Below are 16628 nucleotides of genomic sequence, written 5' to 3'. Positions count from 1 at the left end.
GGCTTCCAACGCTCGAGATAGAAGCCAGCAGCGCGACTTAGCAGTCGCAGACACGAAAAACTGTCCGAGATGAGCGAGAGCGACGAAGGACGGCCGACGAACTGATGAAGTTGGTTCGAGCCGTTTGCCCGCCGCCGACCTTGAGCTTCGGTTCGTTCGACTCGAGAGCGCAGCGAGTAAAAGCTCATGAGCAGCCTCGCGGAACTCGGCGCCGCTTCGAGGGCGCTGTACCGGTCGCTCCTCCGCACAGCCTGCAAGATGCCTGACGATCACCGACGGGCATTCGTCCTGCACAGGGCAAGGTGAGGACTGCCTGCCGGCTTTTCGGACGCTCGAGATTGCCTGCGTCGGCCGGAACGTCTGTCTTTGTTCTGTGCTCTTTCCGAAGCTCGTTTCAGGCTGCTTTGGAGTTCGAGGCTGCCGGCTCGGCGTCTCCGAGGAGCGGAGCACAAGTCAATGCGCCGATTCAACGTTACAACTGAGCACTCGGTCGAGCTTCAGGCTGCAAACGGCGAATTCTTGCGCGTCCATCGCATGCATGGTCGACGGCAACCTCCGAGTCCCACCTTAAGCCGACACTGACGCATCTTTCGCGTACGCAGAGCGGAGTTCGACAAATCAAGAGGGCTGTTGTCGGCAGATCATATAGCAGTACGCCATCTGGAGGGCGAAATCTACCGGGACCAGCTCGAAGTAAGGCTCTTTCTGAGAACAATCAGACAACCCTGGCTCGCGTGCTATTTCTGACCGCTTACTCGGACTCGGCAGCTGCAAGCACAACACCTCACACGACTGGCGCAACAAGACACGCTGATACCGGTCGACATCCGTTCGCGAACCTCGACCGCACCCGCCCCATCTCCTCAATCCGCGCCCGCACGCGGTCCCTCCCACCCGAATCGTCCCGCACGGCCAACAAGACCAGCTCGCGCCGCCGCCGCTCCTGGAGCAGCAGCAGCATCGCCACCGCCCATACCCGCACGCGTCCTCCCGCTCGACCGGCGGAAACTCGTACGCGCGGTCGCGGCACGGCGCGAGAGCGAGAAGACGGCTGCACGCGGCGGCGTACCAGGTATACGGCGGAACCGGTTTATGGAGGGTCCGGAACCGAGCTGGATCAGGAGGAAACGGGAGGCGGCGGAGGAAAAGCAGAAGGAGGCAGACGAGGGCGCGACGAAGGGGTAGAGTCCAGTTCAACTAGCCACATCCGCTTGGGCTCGCACCTTACCAGTGCTCTCGCGGACGCGAGTCAGTCGGCAAAGTTGCGTTGCAAAGCGGTGAGACAGAACACAGAAAGCGACTCTTCTCGCTCCTGCACAAGCGACCCTCCTCTGCTGCTCCCTCCGCGACGCGTCCACCTACTCGCTGTCGCTGTCGTCCGTCGGCTTCTTCTTCTTGGGCCTTCCGGCGCGCTTCTTCTCCTTGGGCTCGACCGTCGGCGCCGGCTCGTCGTCGTCGTCGTACTTGTCCGCCGGGCGCTCGTACGGGACGATCTGCTTGACGCACTTGTGCAGGTTGGTCTCGGTCGACGCCGTCGCGCAGCGGTACAGGACCGAGAGCTCGTGTTGGCGGATGTTGACGGAAGGAGGGCCCGACGTGTCGTTGAAGGCGTAGGCGCCCCAGGACTTGGTCGAACTGCGAGGGATGACGTGATAAGCCACGCGTGCATTTAAAGTTTATGGTGACGAGACTGACGGCGTGTGTGAGCCGACGAGGAGGAACGCCTCGCACCGCGACGAAGGCGCGTTTTCTTGCTCCTTCGGCGACGGGTAGTGTAGAATGAGCATGAGCTGCGGCGACGACCGAGTCAGTCCCTTGGACTGGCTTTGTGAGCGAGAAGAACGTGCCGTCGAGTGGTTCACACGGGCGCTTTTGAGTACCGCCTTGCGAAGGAGGCTCTTGCGCATGTCGCCATCAGGCAGGTCCTTGAGCGAGTCGACGGCGTCGCCTTCCCAGTGAACGTGGTGCCGCTCCTCCTTGGCCGTGCCCGTCGCGCGCGAGTCGACCTCGTCCTTCGTCGGGTACAGCACGACGACCTTGCGCGCGCTGTCCTTGTCGAAGGCCTGCTTGGCGGCCGTCGCGCGCTCGGTGCTCTGCGCGTGGTACTCGGCAGGCGTGATGCCTTGGACGGCCGCGTGCAGGCGAGCAAGGAAGCCTTTGTTGAGGCTTTCGGAGACGGGACTCTGCGAAAGCAGGACAAGGTTGAGAAGGTCACGGCGGAGGAGAGGAACGGCAAACGCACGAGGTACTCGACCTTCCACTTGCCGCCGGGCAGCGGATTGAGCGCCTTCATGGCCTTGGCGAGGCTCGTGAGGCCGCCCGCCTCGATCAGGCCGTGCGTGCCCTCAAAGCGGCCGGCGAGCGACGTGACGAGCTGAACGTGCTTGCTCGACGAGAAGTCGAAGTGGGCGAAGGGCGACAGGAATGCCGTCTTGTACGGCAGCGGGAACGCCGGCGAGTCGAGAAAGTCGAGGAAAGCGCGCGAGAAGGTCGTGTGCGAGTCGTTGTCGGCGGGCTTCTTGAACGGCTTGCACAGCGCGGGGAAGTCCTTGATCCAGATGGCGTTCTCGACCTTGGTCCAGCTCATGTCGGTCCCGTTTGCGGTGCAGATGCCGATGCGGAGGTGATGGCGGTCTGTCTTGCTGCTCTTGCGGACGATCTTCGAGCGATGCTTCGTCAGGCTTGCGCTGTTCGCAATGGAGACAGGTGAGACGTACCAGGAAGAACTTGGCGTTCAAGCCACCGCCACGCGCAACCTTAGGCTGACACGTGTAGACCTTGTCGGCCGTCGGGTCGACCTCGAGGTCCTTGCGGTGCAGGAGGAGCAGCGGGACATTGTCCGTCTTCTTGTACACGCGCACGAGCTGCGGTTTCGACGCCTTCTTGCTCTTGCTCGACGACCCCTTGCCATCGCTGAGCTCGTCGTCGTCGTCCGAGTCGCTGTGCGAGACGCGGCGCTTCTTCGACACGGGCTTGTCCTTCTGGGGCCTCTTCGCGCCGGAGAGAGACGGCGTCGCGAAGCGATTGACGGCCCAGGGCATCTTGAGCTCGGGGGCGGCAAAGATAGCGCGCACCGTCTCGCCGTGCGGGTCTTTGCCGACGATCGTGTCGAGGTCGACGCGACTCGTCTCGTTGTCCGAATCGTCGTCCGAATCGCTCGCGACGTTCTTCTTCTTGCGCCCGCCGCGCTTCTGCTTGACGCGCGTCGTGAAGAGGAGACTGGGCTGGCCATGTTCGAGCTTGGCGAGCTGCTTCGACTGGGTCGCGGTCGGTTCGCCGCCGAGCGCGAAAGGGAGGACGTCGTCGAGCGCGACGGGCTGGCGGGCCGCCTGCTGGTCGCTCGCCTTGCTCTTGCCCTTGCTGCTGCTGTCGGAGCTGCCCTGGCTCGCCTTGGGGCTGCCGAGACCCGGCCCGCCGAAGAGAGAGCCGCGCGGACGGAGGAAGTCGCTCTCCTCGGCCCACGCCTGGTAGCGCGGCTTGCCCGAGCTTGCACGCCCCGCATCCGCCCAGAACCCGTCGTCCTCCTCGTCCTGGTCGTTGTCGTCGAGTGCGCGCGAGCGAGTGCGCGAGGTCGACGTCGACGCGAGCGGCTGCGGCGCGAAGTCCTCGTCGGACGAGTCCGAGTCGAGCGCGGTGAGATCGAGATCGGCCGTAGCAGCTTTGCGCTTGGCTGCCATCCTGCCCTGCGCTGGTCCGAGCAGATCGAGCGAGAAGGGAGAGCGAGAAGGAGCCGAAGCAGCGACCCGAGTGGGGAAGACGAGGGTCCGTGCACCTGCACACCCGCGGGCAGGGCGGACAGTCGGGCTGAGCTGTCGCGAGAGATATTACAAGCTGAGAGCAAGCGCACAGACGACCGGAGACGCGTGAGTGCGGCAACAAAGCGAGATACCAGTCCGGAAGAGGAGGTCAACTCGTTTCGTCTCGACGACTCACAGATGGCCGCCGAGCAAAAAGCATGTAAGACGAGACCTGTCGTGCAAAAGATCAAAGCGGGCAAAGCGGGTTCTGCGGGAAGTCAGCGAGAGCGAAGACGCGGAAACACGCGCATCTCTCGTCAGCGATCGCTGCGATACGACCAGGAAATCAACTCTATGACAACACGAAAGCACTGGGACCACCTACACAGACGCCTTGTCGTCTGCTCGTCTACTGGAACACCTTGACGCGCTCCTCGAGCGGCTTGAACTCCTTCGGGCCCGCGGGCGCCGTCGGCGTGCCGAAGACGAGCTGCGCCTTGAGCTTCCACGACTCGGGCGTCGAGAACTCGCGCGAGACGTCGGCGTCGATCAGCGGGCTGTAGTGCTGTTGATATGCGCAAAACGGGGTCAGTGGGATCTGGTTGAGCGCGACCATGCAGGAGAAGGAGAATGGAAAGCGCACCTGGAGATTGGCACCCAGACCCTCCGCCTCGAGCGCAGTCCAGACGGTGAACGCAAGGAGACCGTGCGCATGCTCGGACCATGCCGGGAACTGCGAGTCCCAATGATAGCCGAGGTGCGGACAAGCGAAGGAGCAGAAGAAGCCAGAAGCGAGGCACGCGAGGACGCAAAGAGCGAAGGTTCCGTCAGCGCGATGACTCTGCAGGAATGACACAGCGGGTAGAGCAGAAAACGCACGTGGGCAGCGTAGGTCGGCATGGCGTCCTGAAGACCCTTGACGACGGCCTCATCCTCGAAGAAGAGGACGGTGCTTAAGAACAGGGCTCAAGTCAATCTTCAAATGGAACTGAACCCGATTGTCTTTGCGCAACGCACCCATGACCGTTCTGGAAGCCGTTGAGGCGCTGCTCCGAGGCCGAGTAAGCCTCGGCGGGCACGACGGCCTTGATGGCAGCCTTGGCGAAGTCCCAGAGCTTGTCGTGGTGCGCGCCGAGGAGGACGACCGCACGCGAGGACTGCGAGTTGAACGACGACTGCAAGCGGGACCAAGAGGACGGTCAGCACGAAGGTTGGGAGCCTAAAGGAGTGAAGGACGGCGCGCACGGGGCAGTGCTTGACGGCCTCGTTGACAATCTCGATGATACGCTCGTCGGGAATGGGAGAGTCCTTGCTGAGGGCGTAGATGGTGCGGCGGGCCTTCACGGCCTCGAGGAAGGCGCCCGCGCCGGGCTTTTCGTTGGGAGCGGCAAAGGTGGCAGACATGGTGGTCGAGGCGCTGCGGACATGCGTAGCACTGTCAGCCAAGGCTTGGGCGGGCATGCAAACGCAATTGTAAGACGCACAACGTGCGGAAGTGGGGTGCGAAGCGGGGAGCGGAGCGAGGAGAAGCGCGAAGAGCGGGAGTCAGAGCGAAGCGAAGGAAAGAGCGGGATGCAAGCATCGGACAAGAGCAAGAGCAAGCTCGGGGTGCAGCGCAAGAAGCTCAAGCGAGCACGAAGTCAGCACGATCATCAGCAATGGCGAAAGAGGAAAGAGGGAACGCGTATGGAAGGTGGGTCCGTCAACCCGCGCAGGCGTGCTCGCGAGCCGCGGGTCGTCAGCCGGTGGGCCGTCAGCAGTCCTGGCAGCTGCAGCAGCGAGCGTGCAGTTTCTGCCAGACCAAGCCCGACATCCGCGTGTCGCGGCTGCGCCCGCCAGTTGCCGCGGCTTCCTCCGTTGTCCCGCCGCTGTTGCTCCTGCCCCTGCTGCAGAGCGCTGCACCGACTGAAGCTCGGCAACGTAAGAGCGCATTCGAGCGCATACGATTGCGCACCTTCGCTGCTCCGCTCGGGCCCACATCTCGCCGCGCGCCTCGTTGCCTCGAGCCTCCTCTCTGGTCGATCTTGCTGGTTCCCTGTTCGCTGCTTGTGTCCGCTGCGTTGCGCGAGGCAGCCGGCACGTCGGAATGATCAGTCGGAGACCAGCAATTCCTCCTCGACCCAGCTAATTTTGGGCTGCTGCAGCCTCTCGCAGCCTCTCACCCGCCTCGCACTTGCCTCACAGCGGGCGGAGGAGGCCACAGCTCACGGAAGATTCCGTGTCTAATCTGGCGTCGTGGCCATCGGATCAGACAAGCGCTCGGCCTCTCTCTTTCCTCCTGCATCCCAACTGCTTCTCGCGGGCGAACGCCTCGCCGTGATTGCTAAGCGCTTAGGGTCCCTCATGCCGGCTTCTCTCGGTCAAGTACCTGTTCTGGCAGGCCAATCTTCTCGTACCACCTCGGCGGTTGGGGAGCCGCAGCCGCACGACTCCGCTCCTAGCACGAAGGACTCTGAGACCGACAGCGACGCTCCTGACCCGGGCAAGGACGACTCTGAAGCGCCGGAGAAGCTCGAAACATCAGCACGGAGCGTGACTTCCTTCGATGTCGGCGCGACTGCTCTGGCTAAGAAGCCTGAGATTCCGTGGGCGGTCAAAGGCCCGGTGCTCGCCATGGTCATCTTCTTCGAGGGTGCGCACCACCCCTTTACGCTTCGTTCGAGTGATGTGCTGACTCCTTGATTGCATCGTCCAGTTGCCGTCTACTGGAACAGCGGCCTCGGCTCGATCAAGGCCACCATCCGGAACAAGCTCGGCATCAACAACGCCCAGTACGGCGTGATTCAGTCCGCACAGAGTTTGGTCAACACCGTCGTGCCGTTCTTCTCCGGCGCCATCATGGACTACTACGGCGCCGAGATCTCCTCCGTGGTCTGCTCCACCCTGATCTTCGTAGGCTACCTGCTCGCCGCCATCGGCGCAACTATCGAATCGTACCCGCTCGTCGTGGTAGGCGAAGTTCTTGCCGGTTTCGGCGACATCACTGTGCGGACGTCGCAAATCAAGATTACGTGCGTCGTCTCTCGCTCGCTTGCATCGAAGCGATCGTCTGATCAGGCTTCGCCCCACAGCTCGCACTGGTTTGCCGGCACGCATCTTGGCCTAGTGCTCGGCCTCGCTATCTCAGTCCAGCGCACCATCGGCGTGATCAGCAAAGCGACGGCGGTCCCAATCGCGCGGCACTCCGGCTACCACATGTTTTTCTGGGTGTGTTCGCCTTCGCCTTCATCGACTTGGTCACCCTCGGACGCAGGTCAGGACTGACGCGCTACATGTGCAGGTCGCACTCATCCTGCAAGCCGCGGCGCTGGCCGTCAACGTTCTCTACTTCCTCTACGAGCGTCGAGTCCCGGCGCAGTTCCGCGCCGTGACGGGTCGCGCTCTCGCTGCGCAGGCGAAGAGATCTGGAGACTCGACGCGCACGGGCGGGATCAAGCTCGGATTCCGCCGCTTTTGGCGCTCGGTCTGGCTCTTGCCGGCGTTCTTCTGGCTCCTCATTCTCACCCAGATGCTCCAGAACGGCGTTGTCATCTCCTTCCAGGGACTCAGCGCCGACATGGTCCGCGTTACGCGCGGGACGACCGAGAAGGCCGCCGGGTGGATCTCCGCCGTCGGACAGGTACGTCTCGCCCACTCGCCTCAGTCAGGAACTGACTACTGATCAGTACGTTACCAGATTCCGGTCATCATTCTCACTCCGCTCACTGGGTGCGTAATACGATCTCAGCTTCGGGCCAGTCCGGCTCAGCGAACTGGACAAGTTGTGCATGTGATGTGAAAAGGCTACCGACTGACAAGTTTGCAAGCAGCGTATTCTTCGATCGCATCGGCTTCCGCGTGCACTTCATCGCTTTGTCCGCACTCGGTTGGATCGCAATCTTTTGCCTGCTCGGCTTCAGCCGCGTGAGTACTCACGAGTCAATGCATCTCCATTCAGCTGACACGGAACGCTTCGTGCAGCTGAATCCTATCGCCGTCACGATGCTCCAGTCGCTTCCTTACGCAATCAACCTGATCCCGCTTCAAGCCGTCATCGCCCTCTCCGTCTCGCCCCTCCAGCAAGGCTCGGCGCAGGGCACGTATCAGGCGCTTGTCAACGCCGGGACGGTCATCGTGTCGGTGTGCAGCGGCGCCATCCAGGACATCTCGCCCAAGGGCCGCAAGAAGTGCGTTAATTCTTGCTCCTCTCTACTGCACTTCTGACTGACATTCCCTCGACAGCTACAACAACGTCCTCATCTTCATGCTTGCCATCAAGGCCTTCGACGTCGCTGCCGGTACGTATCTCGCCGCACAATCGCTGCGAGCTGCGCTCACCCCTCACATCGCACGCAGGCGGTCTCTACTGCCTTCTCGACTTGACCTCGCTCGACAAGATCCTCTCGCGCTCGAACGCTCAGCAGCGCGCCTACAACGACAAAGTCCACGCGGGCGAGCTCGAGCCGGCGCAGACGCCCATGCTCGAGCCGAAGCGCGGCTGGACCCGCGCCGCGCTCGTCATCATCCTCGCCCAGTGCATCGTGGCATGGGTTGTGTTCCTCAAGTATTCGGTCTAGATGTCGAGGAGTGACTGATTCGTGGTCCCGCTTTGTCCGTGCAAGAAAAAGGTTGTCTCGTCCGCTTCAGTCTCGTGAGGAAACCAGAAGCGAGATACAACACCATACTGCTATGCCCGTATGCCCGTGAAACAAAGACCCAACAGCAACTGAACCAGGAAGAGAGCCCTATTGCGGCACGACGGCCTCGAGCCTGACTTTGGGCGGGATCCCGCGCCCGACGCTCTCGACGCTGACGATCCCGCTCATCATGCCCTCGAGGCGCTCGTCGCTCGCCTCGTCCCCCATCTCCCACCACCACCTCCCCTGCTCTTGCGCCTCTTTCCCGCCGCGCGCGCGCCACTCGCCGAGGATGGCGCGCGTCATGCGCCCCTGCCAGCTGTCGCGCGCGCTCGTGTCGCGCGTGAAGAGCACGCCCCAGCTCTCGGGCCGCGCCGCGAGCTCGTCGCCATGCTCCGGGTCGTCGGCGACGAGCTGCGCACGCGCGTCGGGCGTCGCGAGCTCGGCGTCGAGCGGGACGTAGTTGCGCGCGCAGCCGGCGAGGCCGTCGCGCGTGCGCCAGTCTTGCGGCGTCGACGACAGGACGTGGTACTTGGCGCGGCAGTCGGCGAGCGAGCGCTGGATGTAGTCTGTGCGAGAGAAGCGGTGTGAGCGAGAACGTCTGCTGGGGGGCGGAAAGAGGCTCACGGTACAGCATGATCCCTTCCTGCGGCAGCGGTGCACCAGCGTACGGATAGGTCGTGCTCTCGAAAAGGAGCTCCATGCCCTGCGCATCCATGACGGCGCCGCCGGACGTTGCGCGACACGAGTCTGCACAAGTGCGGTACAGGGTCAGCACGTCGAAGCCTTACACGGATGGACGAAGGCTGACGTACGTGGACCGAGCCAGCCGGCATTGAGCGAGCCCTCCTTAGGGTGAATGAACATCTGCGAGTACAAGTAGTGATCAATTCGAGCTTGTCAATCGGCAGCGTCCGCCAAGTCGCACCTTGCCGTAGGTGTGAAAGTTCGGCGGGACGCGGTCCTTGACCGTCTGCCGCTCGGTGACAAAGTCGGTCGGTTCGAGGGTGCGCACGCCGTAGTTCTGGAACGGGAGGCGGAGCATGGGGACGCAGGTCGCCTCGCTCAGGAGCGAGTCGAAGCGTGCGTGAAGCGGGTAGGTCCAGCGCTGGGACGGCGCCAATGCCTCTCCTGCACTTCTGTCTTCTGCGTCGGTCGCGTCGTGAACGAGCGGCGAAGAGGGGTCGGCGGCGGGGAGGGACGTATTGACGAGAGAGGGGAGCGTCGGAGACCAGCCGGGCGCGTCGACCATGAGGAACTCGTCGACGTCGTGGTGGCTCACCCACGACGTGACGGGCAGGACGTCGCGCTCGCAGAGGCGCAGGACGTGGTTCTGGTAGACTGCGCCAATGTCGACGCCGTCTGCAGATGTTCGGCGAGAGTCAGCGCACCTCTCGACTTTCCGGGGAGCAGGACGCAGACGCACCCTCGTACTCGAGCTCGTAGAGGACGACGGTGCCCTCGTCGATCCAGGGGCGGAGGAGGCGGCGCATGCGGGTCGAGGGCTGGTTGTCGAAGAGGTAGAAGCGCTCGACGCCGACGAGGCGGTGCCACGTGAGCCACTCGGGCAGGTACTGCTCCTCGTGCGTCGGCACCGCGCACACGGCCACGTGCGCGCGCTCTCCCGAGCTCGCGACGACCGAGAAGGACGCGACGGCAGAGACGAGCGGGAGCGCATCCGCCTCGGACGGGTGCGCGAGGTGCGCAGCGTACAGCGAGTGCGCGTCGGACCCGCGCTGGCGGAACAGCCCCCTGGCCGCGCTCCTGCCGGGGCGAGCAGGTGTGAGTGAGCGTGAGAGAGCTGCGGAGGAGCAGCGCAGAGAACGCACGGGACGGCGTGGTGCGGGCTGCCAGCGTGCCACAGGACCACAGCCGTCACCACGGCCACGGCCACGAGCACCCACAGGCGCCGGCGGGACGCGAGCCCGCTCATCGCCGCGAGCGGAACGATCCCAACCCTCGCCCCGGCTTCCGATTGCTCTTCCGCGTCTGACACGTGTCGCACGGGCTCACTGCACTGCTCACAGGGTGACAGGGCGGGGCGAGCACGCATACGAGCGAGTTACGCCGCAATCCGTCTACGGTACAACAGCGAGCCACACTGAACGGGCCCTTTTCCGCACCCCCCCCCCCTGGCGTCTAGAGGCCAATGTCGGACGTGAGGCCCGTCGCCGAGGGCATGGCGCTCTCGTCGAGGAGGTCGTCGTCGCCACCCTCGCCAAACGAGTCGACCGGGACGCGGTACAGCTTGATGAGCGGCTGCGAGGCGACGAGGCGCGTCAGTACACCGACCTGGAGAAGAGAGAACACAAGAGGCAGCGCGGCGCACCTTGTTCGGGTCCTTGAGGAGGACAAACTTGCCCTCGGGCTGCTTGAAGCACAGGTCGGCGATCGTGCGCACGATGCCCCACCCGTTGGCGAGGTTGACGTTCATCTGCGCCGCAAACTCGCGCGGCTTGTACCACTGCGTGCCGAGAATCGTGTGCCGCGACGCGTCGCGCGGGTTGGCGCGCGAGATGTAGCCCATCTTCATCTGCTCGGCGCCCGCGAGCACGCTCTGCAGTGCCCACCGCGCGAGCTTGGACGAGTTGTTCTTCATCTCGGTCGCGACGACGGCGCCGCGCTGCGAGTCGAGCTTGGTCCGCCAGTCGGGCGCGCCGCCCGCGCCCTGCGCGCGCGGGTCAAACTCGTTGAGCGCCTTGATCGTAATGTACGTCGGCTGCCCCGCGTCGCCGCTCCCGGCGGCGCCCGTCGTGTACGCGTCGACCTCGGTGCGCACCACGAGCGCCATGTCGTCGTCCTCGGACACCGACAGGTCGAACTTGCGGTACCGGAACGCGCAGCTCGCGAGCGGCTCGGCCTCGACGTCGGGCTGGTAGAACGGGTTCGGGTGCTCGAGCTCGACGCGCGCCTCGGCCGCCTCGCGCACGACCTGGAACGCAAAGTTCTGGTTGACAAACGTCGCCTCGAGCGAGAGCGCCGACGGCGAGTTGAGTGTGTCCTTGTCGTTCTCCATCGGCGGGTCCGCCGCGTTCTCGTTCACCGACGGGTAGTCTTTGCGCGTGCACGAGGTCAGTCAATGATCCGCAACGGACGGCTAGACGAGGCCGAGGCGCACCAAAGGGCCCGCCCTCGCGCTTGTCAAAGAAGAGCTTGTCGCCGTCGCGCGTGATGACAAGGTCCCACGGGTAGACGGAGCGCTGCGCCGTCATGAGCATCGAGAGGATGCTGTCGGTGATGAAGACGCGGCCCTTGTCCTTGGCCGCGAGCTCCTGCATGATCGGGTCGTCCGACGTCGTCGGGTTGTAGCGCACGCGGTCGGCGTTCTGCAGCGGCTTCTCGTTCTTCGTGTTGACGCGGTCGAACGTGCGGTCGTACTCGTACAGGAAGCCGTGGCTCGAGCTACGGGCGAATCCGTCAGTGCCCTGCGAGGAATGCGCGCGAGGAAGCGGAAGGCGACGCACAGGTTCTCGACCTCGTCCATGGGGACCTCGAGGCGGAGCTTGGCCAGGCGCGAGTACTCGATGTCCTCGAGCGGGACCCAGTCGCTCGCGACCTGGATCGACGCGTCGCGCGTGCGCTGCTCCCAGCGGTTGCCGTACCCGCCACGGCCGCCGCCGTACCCGCCGCGCCCGCCGCCCTGCTGGCCCCAGCGGTTCCCGCCCTGCTGCTGGTTGCCGTAGCGGCCGCCCTGTCCGCCCTGCTGCGCGCCGCCGCGCCCGCCGGCGCCGCCAAAGCCGCCGCGGCCGCCGGCGCCGCCCTGCTGGCGCTGGTTGCCCTGGCGCTGGACGAGGCCGCCGCCCTGCCCCTGCCCGGGCTTCTTGGCGCCCGCGCCGCCGGCGACGACCGAGAACGAGGCCTCGTCCTCGTCGTGGAAGTAGGCAAACTGGCCGGCGGCGTGGGCGCCGAACGCCTCCTTGGGCTCGCGCGAGTACTTGCCGCCCTTCTGCTGGCCGCCCTGGGCGCCGCCCTGCGCGGGCGCGCCCGAGGGCCCGGACCCGCCGGCGACGGGGCCGGCCTGGCCGTCCTGGTTCCAGTCGACGATGCGGCCGAGCTTGTCGTTCTTGGAGAAGGGCGCAAAGGGGATCTCTGCAAACTGGGGCGGGAGGTGCGCGGCCGAGGGCCCGAACGCGCCCGACTCGTTGTCGACGACCGACTGGATCAACGCACTCAGGCTCGTCATCGTCGCAGAGCTGTGGAGCGCAGCGAGAGGAGCGAGGAGAATGTGCAGGCGACAAAGGCGCACAGCGACACGGCGCGCGTGGGACAAGTTCGAGGGGGCAGAGGGGGAGCCGGTGGTCAGTACTGGCTGGCCCAGACTCGCCCAGACGAGCAGGAGCGACGTACAGCGCGTGGCGATGGGGTCAACGCCGCCTCTTCGCAGGCGAGCGCCATCAGCTCGACGCGTCCCCCTGAACTCCTTCTTCCCGCCTGCCACTCTCGCTGGGCGCTCTTTTGAGTTGCCGAGTGCGTGTACGAGCGTGCTTTCCAGTGCAAAAAGGCAGCCGCGAGGCCGGGTGCATAGTGGGTGCTCGCGCGCTCTCATTGACGGAACAACCCAGCATGTCCATAGTGATACAACGCGTTCCACAAACACATAGACGGCACGAGAGGAAAGAAAACGAGGGCCAGACGTTGACGAGTGCGCAGGCGGCTGAACAAGGGTGGAAAAAGAAGGGAAGGGTCCATCGGGTCGAGCGAGACTGCGAGTCTAGTGAAAGCGTGCGGCGGCGCTTGGAAAGGGCGCTCAATGCGCCGGCGCACGGTTCCACGACAGGTACTATCGACGACGAGTTCGTCAGCTTCTGGTCGAAACACTCGACAAGCAGACTCGCAGAGGGAGTCGCCCGTCTCGAGCGCGCAAAGACGCACCTGCGGGTCGCCGAGCTTGCGCGGCTTGATCAAGTGCCGCAGCGTGAGCAGCAGCCCGAGGAGGACGCACACGCCGCCGACGGCAATGTACGCGATCCCGAGGAACGGGTTCTTGCCCCCGATGAACGACACGGTCGAGAACACGATCGACTTGGTCCCGCCAAACGGCCGCACGGGGTAGTCTGTGCGCATGCGGCAAGACCTTCCATCAGTCGCCGACACAAGAAAGAGCGCAGAGGCCGAAGAGAAACCGCGCCGCGACGCACTCATGTAAATGTCGATCTCGTACCGCCCGCTCGGCATGTCCTCGTCGTCGTTGCGGTAGTACAGCTTGCGGAACGTCGGCAGTCCCGCCGTGCGCATCCACACCTGGAAGTGCTCGTCCTGCGTCAGGTCGGGGATGTTGTCGTCCGTGTACCCGTCCGGGTACCGCTCGGCCCAGTACGGCGGCGGGATGATCTGGCTCGCGCTGTACTTGGTCCGCTTGTACTTCTCGTGCTCGCCCGGCCACGCAATGCCCCGGTCCGTCATGTTGTACGTCACGTTGCCCGACGACGACCCCGCCGCGTTGAGCAGGATCGGCTGCGTGAACGTGTCTGCGCCGAGTGCAACGACTGCGTGAGCCCCGAGACTCGACGGAACATGGCACGAAAACGCCCCGCGCACCGTTAAAGAGCGAGTTGGCGACGAGACCGCACGGGTAGACGATGCGGTTCTCGCGCACGTCGACGGGCTTGCAGTCGCCGCCGTCGATCGTCTTGTACGAGACGTCGTCGCCATGCAGCTGCGCCGAATCGACCGACATGACGTAGCGACGGTGGTTCTGGTAGTAGTTGGTGACTGCAGGGAGTGCAAAAAGCAGATCAGCCTCGGACGTTCGGCATGTGGAACAACTCGAAACGCCCAAGGGCGGCGCCACTCACGCTTGTAGTACATGAATACGGGCTTGCTGAGCTCGACGGGCAAATCAAAGGTGATGCGGCACAGGTCACGCTGGCCGACGGGTGCGCTCGTGTCCTGCGAGTACTGCCATGCCGGCGCCTGGATCGTCGAGGACGAGTCGACCGAGTAGGACCACTGCGACGAGGGCATCTCTTCAAACGAGTCGGTGCCGGCATCGTTGGCGCAGTTGGTGTAGTCGAGGGTGAACTCCTTGACCTGCGGGAACCAAAGTGTCGTGAGTACGGGCATCGTGACGGGACAGCGAGGAGCGCGACAGAACGCGTTCGCACAGACGCGACTTGACACCCTCTGATGGACGCACCTTATTGCTACCCCACAGGAGCACGCCGCCGAGCGGGACAAAGATGATGCCGACGAGGAAGAAGGTCGGGAGGACGGTTGCGGGCGTGAGGATGGGCTGCCATGCCTTGAGGCGCTGCTGCTTGAAGGCGGTGTCTGCGCGAGGGGTGAAAGTGTCAGCTCCTCGTCCACGACTGGCGTGCAAGCGGCAGGCGTCGTAATAAAGGAGCAACAGGCAGCAGGGCCGGTAATCGCCTGCTCCCGCCGCACCCACTCCGCTTCTTGCGGCGCGCACCCGCTGACAAGACGCGAAGCTGCACGTACTGGCGGGGCGCTTGTGCCAGGGCGTCTTTTCCTTCTTCTCCTGCTCCTTGAGCACCTCGGCGTCGGTCTTTGCCTTTCTGCGGAAGAGCGGCATGGTGGTCTGCCGGGGTTGTTGAAGACGTGGAATGCGGCAGAGGGCGTCACGCAGGCGGTACGGGCGAGTCGAGAGCAAGTGGGGGAGCGAGCAACGCAAGGTCAGCAAGACGATTGCGCGACAACGGCCAGCTGCGGTAGTGAGAATGGCTGAACGGCATGCCGGACGAGATCTCGCCGTGCTCGTCGAGTAACCCAGCCCGCCTGATGCTTTGGACGAGAGCAAGGGCAACCCCGAGGTTCGCGGGTTCCTCAACTTCTCCCGCGCGACCCGCTCGACCGGACAGACTCATCGCTCGCGTGCAGGCTCAGAAAGTACCTGCACGCGTACTCGGGCCGCGCAAGAGCCCTCGGCGCGCGTGTGAGGGCGAGTGCAGGCTGATCACGGCGTTCGACGCTCGCAGCTGCGACGAGCGAGTGCGCCCGACCCGTGCAGCAGCCGCCATACATTCAGTGAGTCTCAAACTGACCTGTCTGGCAGCTCTGGCGCTCTCTCAAGCGGATCGGAGCGGCACAGTTGAGGCGTCTGCGCGAGAGCGGCGTCGCTCCGTTGCCCGAAGTCCGCACCGCCGCTCACAGAGGCGGGGCAGGTCTGGCGGCGCACGACGTGCCGCAGAAGCGTCTGAACACAGTGCTGGGGTCCGCCGCTCGTCCCGAGGTCTGACGCCGCTCCATCGCGCCGCTACGTCCCCTGCTCGCTCTTGCTTGCGTTTCCTCGCGTGCCTGCGCGCTAGACTCGCTGCGCAGGGTACACAGGCGCACTTGAACGATGGTCATTCGTTTGCATGAATCGCTGAGCTGCTGAGCCGCCTCCGTCTGCTGTCTCCTCTCCTCCGGGCGGTGCAGCACTGCTCGCACACGGTTACGGCCCGGTCCCGCTCCGTGGAATTGCTGGCTGTGCATGGTCAGGTGGTCTACACTGCCTTGCGGAGCGAACGCCGACCGATTGATGCGCTCGCGACGCAAGCCCCTTCTCCTTCTCCCAGCTCTTCAGCTTCCGCTACTCTCTCTCTGCGACCGCGAAAAAAGCCATGAGCGGGCTGAGCAGCGTAGCGCATGGGATGGTGAGGAAGGAGGAGGACGAGAGGCGGCGCTCACAGCAGAGCGCCAACATCGACCCGGCAGCGCTCGACGCCGTGCGCCGCTCCACCTCTGCAGCCAGCAGAAAGACCCACAAGCGCGACTACAGCAACTCGTCGCACATCAGCTTCTTCTCGCGTCATCGCCCCTCGGCTGACGGAGCTCCACAGGAGGATCCCTTCGAGACGGGCGCACTTGTCGAACAGACCGAGCCGAATACGCCTGCCGAGGAGGACCATCCCTCGTACCGGCGCCCGAGCCGCACGTCCAGCGAGTGGCGCAGAGACTACTTCTCGCCCATCTCGCAACCTCACCGCAAGTCCTGCCTCGCCTCTGCTTCGCCGTGTACTGACGCCCATCCTGGACAGCTCTTGACGATGCCCTGGTCCCGACAGAGCGCGGCGACCACCGACCTGCGCGACCGGTGCTGGACAACCGGAAGGAACCGGAGAAGCCCGAAGGGAAGGGAAAGAAGCGCGCTTGGCTGATGGCGCAGGCTCGCAAGGTCGTCGGGGGCAGCTCGCAGGACCACGGGCGTCAGGATCCGGTCGACAGGAGGTGACAATGATTATCAAGTGCCAAGGAGCTTGTCCAGCAACCATCGTCGTACAAGGGCCCCGGAGTTGTTTCCTCATCTTGCCCTGCCCCGACAGCTCTGCCGTTT

General features: G+C 64.4%; 6 protein-coding genes across 6 annotated transcripts; 1 reads left to right on the top strand and 5 right to left on the bottom strand.

Annotated features, from left to right (window-relative positions):
- Window positions 1–1358: 1358 nt before the first annotated feature.
- JCM10292_000360 (uncharacterized protein) lies at window positions 1359–3677 on the bottom strand (the record flags this gene model as incomplete). The annotated part of the gene is made up of 5 exons (XM_076652102.1): window positions 1359–1635; window positions 1696–1790; window positions 1863–2183; window positions 2243–2659; window positions 2718–3677. The coding sequence occupies 5 exons, from the start codon at window positions 3675–3677 to the stop codon at window positions 1359–1361; spliced, it is 2070 nt and encodes a 689-aa protein (XP_076502342.1).
- A 469-nt stretch (window positions 3678–4146) lies between these two features.
- On the bottom strand, window positions 4147–5141 carry JCM10292_000359 (nitroreductase family protein; the record flags this gene model as incomplete). The annotated part of the gene is made up of 5 exons (XM_076652101.1): window positions 4147–4302; window positions 4381–4470; window positions 4617–4689; window positions 4755–4912; window positions 4983–5141. The coding sequence occupies 5 exons, from the start codon at window positions 5139–5141 to the stop codon at window positions 4147–4149; spliced, it is 636 nt and encodes a 211-aa protein (XP_076502341.1).
- A 939-nt stretch (window positions 5142–6080) lies between these two features.
- JCM10292_000358 (uncharacterized protein) lies at window positions 6081–8293 on the top strand (the record flags this gene model as incomplete). Its single annotated transcript, XM_076652100.1, has 9 exons — window positions 6081–6369; window positions 6433–6748; window positions 6809–6944; window positions 7018–7356; window positions 7414–7445; window positions 7547–7640; window positions 7698–7903; window positions 7959–8014; window positions 8073–8293. 9 exons carry the CDS (start codon window positions 6081–6083, stop codon window positions 8291–8293), a joined length of 1689 nt encoding a protein of 562 aa, XP_076502340.1.
- A 168-nt stretch (window positions 8294–8461) lies between these two features.
- JCM10292_000357 (glycosyltransferase family 2 protein) lies at window positions 8462–10286 on the bottom strand (the record flags this gene model as incomplete). Its single annotated transcript, XM_076652099.1, has 6 exons — window positions 8462–8922; window positions 8981–9103; window positions 9169–9220; window positions 9282–9715; window positions 9780–10117; window positions 10183–10286. 6 exons carry the CDS (start codon window positions 10284–10286, stop codon window positions 8462–8464), a joined length of 1512 nt encoding a protein of 503 aa, XP_076502339.1.
- A 206-nt stretch (window positions 10287–10492) lies between these two features.
- Window positions 10493–12536, bottom strand: JCM10292_000356 (eukaryotic translation initiation factor 3 subunit D; the record flags this gene model as incomplete). The annotated part of the gene is made up of 4 exons (XM_076652098.1): window positions 10493–10612; window positions 10683–11407; window positions 11472–11755; window positions 11818–12536. 4 exons carry the CDS (start codon window positions 12534–12536, stop codon window positions 10493–10495), a joined length of 1848 nt encoding a protein of 615 aa, XP_076502338.1.
- A 564-nt stretch (window positions 12537–13100) lies between these two features.
- JCM10292_000355 (CDC50/LEM3 family protein) lies at window positions 13101–14885 on the bottom strand (the record flags this gene model as incomplete). The annotated part of the gene is made up of 7 exons (XM_076652097.1): window positions 13101–13133; window positions 13226–13407; window positions 13492–13821; window positions 13892–14065; window positions 14149–14383; window positions 14490–14623; window positions 14792–14885. The coding sequence occupies 7 exons, from the start codon at window positions 14883–14885 to the stop codon at window positions 13101–13103; spliced, it is 1182 nt and encodes a 393-aa protein (XP_076502337.1).
- Between the last annotated feature and the right edge of the window lie 1743 nt (window positions 14886–16628).

Source organism: Rhodotorula paludigena, assembly GCF_050403205.1.
Source record: "Rhodotorula paludigena JCM10292 DNA, Rt_paludigena_JCM10292v1_ctg65, whole genome shotgun sequence".
NCBI lineage: Eukaryota > Fungi > Basidiomycota > Microbotryomycetes > Sporidiobolales > Sporidiobolaceae > Rhodotorula > Rhodotorula paludigena.
Note: the sequence above shows the minus strand (reverse complement) of the source record. Positions and strands in the feature narration are given on the sequence as shown.